The 6,000-nt window shown below is 49.9% G+C and overlaps 1 protein-coding gene across 3 annotated transcripts in view; it reads right to left on the minus strand.

The window, feature by feature from the left end:
* The window catches only part of N4BP2L1 (NEDD4 binding protein 2 like 1), a 28,925-nt gene extending 26,259 nt beyond the window's left edge, over positions 1–2,666 (minus strand). The window contains exon 1 of one of the 3 annotated variants that reach the window (XM_028105733.2): positions 2,256–2,659. In XM_028105733.2, coding sequence (XP_027961534.1) covers positions 2,256–2,437 — 182 coding nt within the window. In that variant the 5' untranslated portion in view covers positions 2,438–2,659. Of the gene's footprint in view, positions 1–2,255 lie in introns of all 3 variants that reach the window. The other 2 variants (XM_028105737.2, XM_028105751.2) reach the window with 2 other exon arrangements.
* Positions 2,667–6,000: the final 3,334 nt, after the last annotated feature.

Below are 6,000 nucleotides of genomic sequence, written 5' to 3' on the forward strand. Positions count from 1 at the left end.
TATCCCCGTGTAACAGAAAAGGAAATCAAGGTGCAGAGGAGCTGAGTAAAGGTCACAAGCTCTGACAGTGAGTGGCAGAGCTTGGATTTGAAGCTGTAAATTGACTCCAAGGTCAGAGCTCTTTACCTAGCCATTATTAACAAGCCATTCTTAAGACTGACAACTAGAAATTGAGAGCCAGAAGGATCTTCAATAAATCACCTAATCTAATCGCTTCTTAGTATTCACGTATAAGGAAAATAAGTCCCAGAGAAGCTGGGTGATTGCCGAAAGTCACCAGCTTTCATGATGAAGAGGATCTAAAGGCACAATCTTCGGATTCCCAGGCCAGTGCTCACGCCAGTCGTCCCTAGAGAGATGTTCTTTAATAAGCTGGTCTCTCATCCGGTGTCTTCTGGTTAGCCAAATGTCAACCAGGAATTAAAATCCTAAAAGTGTAGAATGTTAGAGCCAGAAGGGACCTTAAAGACCACCCCGGCCAACCCACTCAACTTTACAGATTCGGAATCTAAGGTCCAAATTCCATGGCTTTTGAAGTTCAGTCCTATGCGCGTCCCTTCCACTTATCACTTCCCTTCTGAGTGGTTAAAAAAAAAAATCTGGCCAAAGATTTTACTTCCTTCTTTGACACTCAGTGTGCCAGAGGCCACAGATTAGCAAAATCAAAGTGAAACTAAACGGGATTTGAATTCAAAAGATACTTAGTTTGTAAGAGATGTACCCACCATGACTGTTATCAAAAAATACCCAAGTTCTGCTGGGTTCTAAGCAGGCTCCCCCCCACTCTCCACCCTCCACCACCCTAACCAGAGAGAAGGCCTACTGAAATCCTTGCGTCTTAGGAAAGGGTACCTAGGACCCTTTGGAAGTCACCACCCCTTTAATCTGTGAAAATGTAGCAATCCTGTTTCGCTAAAGGCTTTTACTCCACAAACCATCCAGGAATCCGAATTAAAACTGGCAGCACATCACCAGGACTGTCACAGTTCGCTGACCCCAGTGGACTCAGACCTTGCTCCCCCCATCTTTATGTACCCCCCCAAATCAGCTCCTGAACGTCTGCTAACCGTGATTCTTCTGTAGCAGCTCCATGGCTCTATGGCTAGCCTTACTTCTCTAATGAGATGGAAAGCTCTTTGAGGGCAAGAGACTACTTCTATCGCCCCTAGCTTCAAGAAACTTGAAGGATAAACAAAACCATGTGTAAAACCAAGCACAGTCACAGAGGTGTAAACAGGAAGCCAAGGAGCCGAGGACGAGCGTCAACTGGTGGGGAGGGGTAGCTGCTGGGTAAGGTAACAGATCCGAGTCTTAAAGGGCTAGTGGAATCAGCCGGGCAAAGGTAGGCGGAAGGCAAGCCAGGCAGGCGGGCCAGCGTCAGCAAAAGCAAGGAGAGAAACAGTTCAACGTTGCCGTAGCATCAAGTGCAAGGCGGGGAGTGGTGGGAATTGAGGCTGTAGCGGTGGGCCCGGCAAGGAGGCGGCAGGCAACAAGCCCGCGTAACTCGCGCTGACCTGTACCGGGAGGGCAGCTTACGCAATTCGCGAGTAAACGAATTTGGGCGCCCACAGCGAGGCTCTGTCAATGACCGCCTGTGGTGTCCGCGCCGGCCCCCTCCCCCCCCGTGCACCTGTGCGCCTTCGCAGCTGCCAAAGCAAACGCAGGGCTGCCTCAATCCGCTAGATTTTCAACGCGGGCCCCACGGCCCCCCACCCGACCCCGGCCACGGCCACTGCTGCCTCGGGCCCCCCGCCCCCTGGCCCTCTCGTTTCTCCGCTCTGGTTTAAAACGCCTGTTGACGCACTGTAGCGGGTGCCTGCGCGCTAGCGGGCGGCCCCGCGGTTTTCTCTGCAGTCGCCACCGGGGTTCCTGAAGAAGAATCCCTGCGGGCCTCCCGACCCCGGGCTGGGGAGGCCGGGGGCGGCCAAGGTTCCCTCGGCCCGGCTGGCACGGCGGCCGGGCAGGGGCCGGTGCCATCTGGGGCTTGCGCAAGGCGCAGTGCCGAAATCCGTCCTCCCGGGAAAGCGCAGCATGGAAACAAACAGGACGGGCCGCCCTCCTCTCCCGGCCCGCGGCCGGGCGGGCACCGGGGACGGCGCGGGCTCCCCCCGCAGCCAGGCTCGGGCCGGGACCAGGACCCCGGCGGGCGCGACGGCGTGGGGGGGCGGGGGAGTGGGGGCGCGGGGCGGAGCGGCTCGGGCCAGGGGCTCGCTCGGCCGGGGTCCGCGCGCCGGCGCCCAGGCCGTTGTCATTACCTGGCCAGCGTAGTTTTCCCCGAGCCCGGGAGGCCTCGCAGGAGGTAGAGGTGTTTCCTAAAGCTGTGGCGGCGCGGAGGTGTCCCACGCGGGGGCGGCGGGGCCGGCGGCCGAGGTTTCTGCTGCGGCCGCTGCTGCTGGAGGCTCAGCCTCCCAAAGGAGTCAAGAAAACTCTCCTCCATGGGGTGGGGGCTGGCTGCGAGAGCCCTGGGTTCCCTTTCCTGAAGTCACGGTCTTGGCCAAAGCTGTTGTTTTTGTGGCTCTCCGGCCATGTGATAGATGGAGGGGCGGGCGCTCAGAGCCCAGCCCCTCCTTCCCACCCGAGCGAACCGCGCTGCGTGGGAGGGGGCGTCCCTACCTGGAAAGCTGGGGACGCTGGGAGACTGGCAGACTGGAGGACCTGGGTGACGCTCCCCACCCCTCCCCGACCCCCGCCCCGCTCGCCAGCGCCCTCCCTTGCCTCTCGGTGCCCTTCGCCCTGAGGGGAGAGGGCCTGCCCGGTGGGACACTGAGATACTTCGCCGGGCCGCCCGCCATGGAAGTCAGGCCCTCTGCAACAGCCCTCCTCCACCCCACCCCCGACTGGCCTGGACCTTGAAAGTGAAATAATTTTAGTCGACGATTAAAGAACGTGAACAGCATTTTGAATAGTAACAGTAAAGTCCATTGTCTCCCCCAGTTCGTGAGCACCAATATCTGGCTAGTGCCCCAGCGGCTAATACCGCTGTCCCAGGGCCTGTATCATTTTTTTTTTTAATCCTTCTTTAGCCTGCCAAAAATATTCTTAGAAAGCTTTGTCGCCTCTACGTAACTTTAAATCTCATCAGAAAAAGCTCCCCTTAAAACTCAGAGTGATCTATCAACGGTAGCATAAACTAGGTCTCATGAGAAGACCTGTACTGCCCAGGTACTGGCTTGGGCTGCCACCTGAGAAGACACGGCCTCTCTGGAAAGATTTCAGCTCCCCAGGGAAAGGAGCAGTCTCCTGAAATCATTTATAGAGAAGTATCCAGAATTAAGTTCTAAGTTTCAGGAACTGGTGAGTGCCAGTTGCTTGATCACCATAGCACTCTCCAATATTTCACACTCAAGGGTGTGATAGAGTGATCCTATTTTTTGAACCAAAATTCAAGATGCACCGACCGAAAGAGACAATATTGAAAATACCATGCTGGAAAAATCCAGGAGATGTGGTGGCTTTGGCTGTAATAATTACTGTAAAGTAAATTCATTTTGTTTCTGGCAGCTAAGGTATGAAAATTTTGAAAAGGAATTGTGAAGAAAAGCAATTTCTTTCTGAAACAAAATCCAGAGATTTCATAATAAACTTTGGAAGGAAGGGCCCAAGTAGGGAGGGGCTCTGTGCTGAGAATCGCACCTTCCCCTTGGGATTCCCCTGGAGAGGTGGGGGCGGGGAGATGAGCTGCTCTCCCTTGAAAATCTCTTCTCAGAATCAGAGGAAGGATCTTGGCACTGCTGAGAAAACTAGAATTTCAAAAGCTTCTCTAAATATTAGGGGAAAACCATAAGGAACGGAGAACACATATGACTCATAAAAATAGTGATGCTTAAATGTAGGTATCCTCTATTTCTATGTGTTCTATCATACTTCTTCCAAGAGTGTTTTTGCCCAGCCTCAAATACTACCTTTTTAATTCTAGACTTGCACTGTACAATACAGGAGCCACGAGCCACACAGCGTTATTGAGCACTTGAAATGTGGCTAGTGCAAAGTGAGATTAAAACACACACTGAATTTTGAAGGTTCAGTATGGAAAAAAAATGTAAAATATCTCAGTAATTTTTATATTGATTATGTGTTGAAATGATAATATGTTGGTATGCTGGGTTAATACAGAATTAAAAGTTTTATCGCTGTTTCTTTTTGCCTTCTTAAGACAGCTACTAGAAAAGTCTAAATTACATATGTGGCTAGTGTATTTCTATTAGTGCTGCATGAGACCTCCATCCACTTCCATCTCCTTCTACAGAGGGGGTCCCAGGCAATGTGGGATAGGGCACAGAGAGACACACAGCTTTGGGGTCTTGAGGTTTTAGCATCCGGAGTGTCTGTGGCAGATGGAACAACCTAGTAGAGGCTGAGAAATATGAGTGTGTTGCTCAGAAGAGAGGTCTGAGCTAGAGACAGAGCTTTGGAAATCCTTGCCCTATGAGAAGAAGATAGAGAAATAGAGCTGTCTAGCTGAAGAGGGGTCCCTGGAGACACCAGCATTTAAGTAGTGTGCCTTTGAGGTGGATCTGCCAAAGGAGAGTATGAGAGAATGATCAGCAAAGCAGACAGAACTCTAAAATAGAGATGTATGGAGGCCTAGGAGAAAAGAGCTTAAAGGAGGAGAAAATGGGCAGCAGTACTGGGAAGTGACCCTAGACACTATTCCTTTCTTTCAACCCCCACATTTAACTAGTCAGCAAGCTCTGGCTGTTTTTTCTGATTTATTCCTCTGAACTACACTGTTTAAAGTTATCTGTGTATCTGTTTCCCCCCACTAGGCTGTAAGTGGGAACAGTGTCACCCTTGTCACCCTCAAGATCTAATAAGACAGCCTGACATTCAGGAGGTCCTCAATAATTGTATGTGGACCTGAACTACTTTCTCAATAGATAAGTGTGATTTACTAAATATTAAGAATAAACCAAGATCATGATAATGTCAGCTAAGGAGCAAACAGTAAACATATCGATGGATCTGAGATCCAGCTTGCTATGAGCTACATTCATATCTTTACTGGTTCTCCCTAGGTGGCAGCCTCCAGAGATCTGGGCTACACCCAAGTCAGAGGATCCCTGTGATAACACTCCTTAGTGCCTTCATTTCATCCAACCAACTTGTCAGCTCTAGGATTCCATTCCATTTCTAGCTTATGTGATGACCAGCACAATCTTACTTTGCTGCACTAGAAACCATTACCATGACAGACGTAAAGAAAATTGTAAGTCATTTTTGGCAAATGAAGAAACATTCAAATGTTTCTCTAATTACTACTGTTTAAAAGACATGGAAAAATAAGGAGGTACATAAGAAGAACTAGTGAAAATCAGGAATTTAACCCTCAAATGTACAGCTCCAAATAACCCAGGATTTGGAATGCTTAATTATAAATCAGCCCCAAGTTTCTACCCTAGAGATGCCAAGATGGCAGAAAGTCTGAGACCAAGATGGAGCTTCTGAAGCAGTCTAACCAAAGACCCTTGAACGCAGCAGAACCAGTTAAAATATGTAGGCAGCAGCTTTCCCACTGCTCTCTAATCCTATTTTTCTTCCCCTATCAAAAATTTTTTGACATTTTTTTCCTTAAAAACATAAATTGGTCTTATTCACATACATATTTCTCTTGTTATATATAAGTGATATAAATGGAAAGGACCAGAACGAAGTCTAGCTGTTTGTGTAGTAGACTCCTGATTATCCAGAAGCTCCACTTGCACCTGCTGCCACTTTCTGCACAATCGGACCAGATAGGACCTTGTCCTCCTCTCTACTAACACTGCCCCCTCCTGGTTCTTCCCTCATCCTTCCCCTAGAAGCCAGATGGAGGCTGCAGGAAGCCAGAAGAAGTTAGGGAAAGGAGGACAAGGGAAGAGAAGTGATACAGCATATGTACGTCTACTTGGCTGAACTGACAGGAGAAATGCACAGGAGTCTGGTGGCCTACGAGAGGTCTGCCATGTGGAATGTTCTCTGGACAAACCTGATTTTGCCTCTGCCTCCCACAATCCATCCCTT

This window comes from Eumetopias jubatus, unplaced genomic scaffold, assembly GCF_037043125.1.
Source record: "Eumetopias jubatus isolate StellerSeaLion01/CBP00866 unplaced genomic scaffold, mEumJub1_p1.0 scaffold_3, whole genome shotgun sequence".
In the NCBI taxonomy this organism is placed as follows: domain Eukaryota; kingdom Metazoa; phylum Chordata; class Mammalia; order Carnivora; family Otariidae; genus Eumetopias; species Eumetopias jubatus.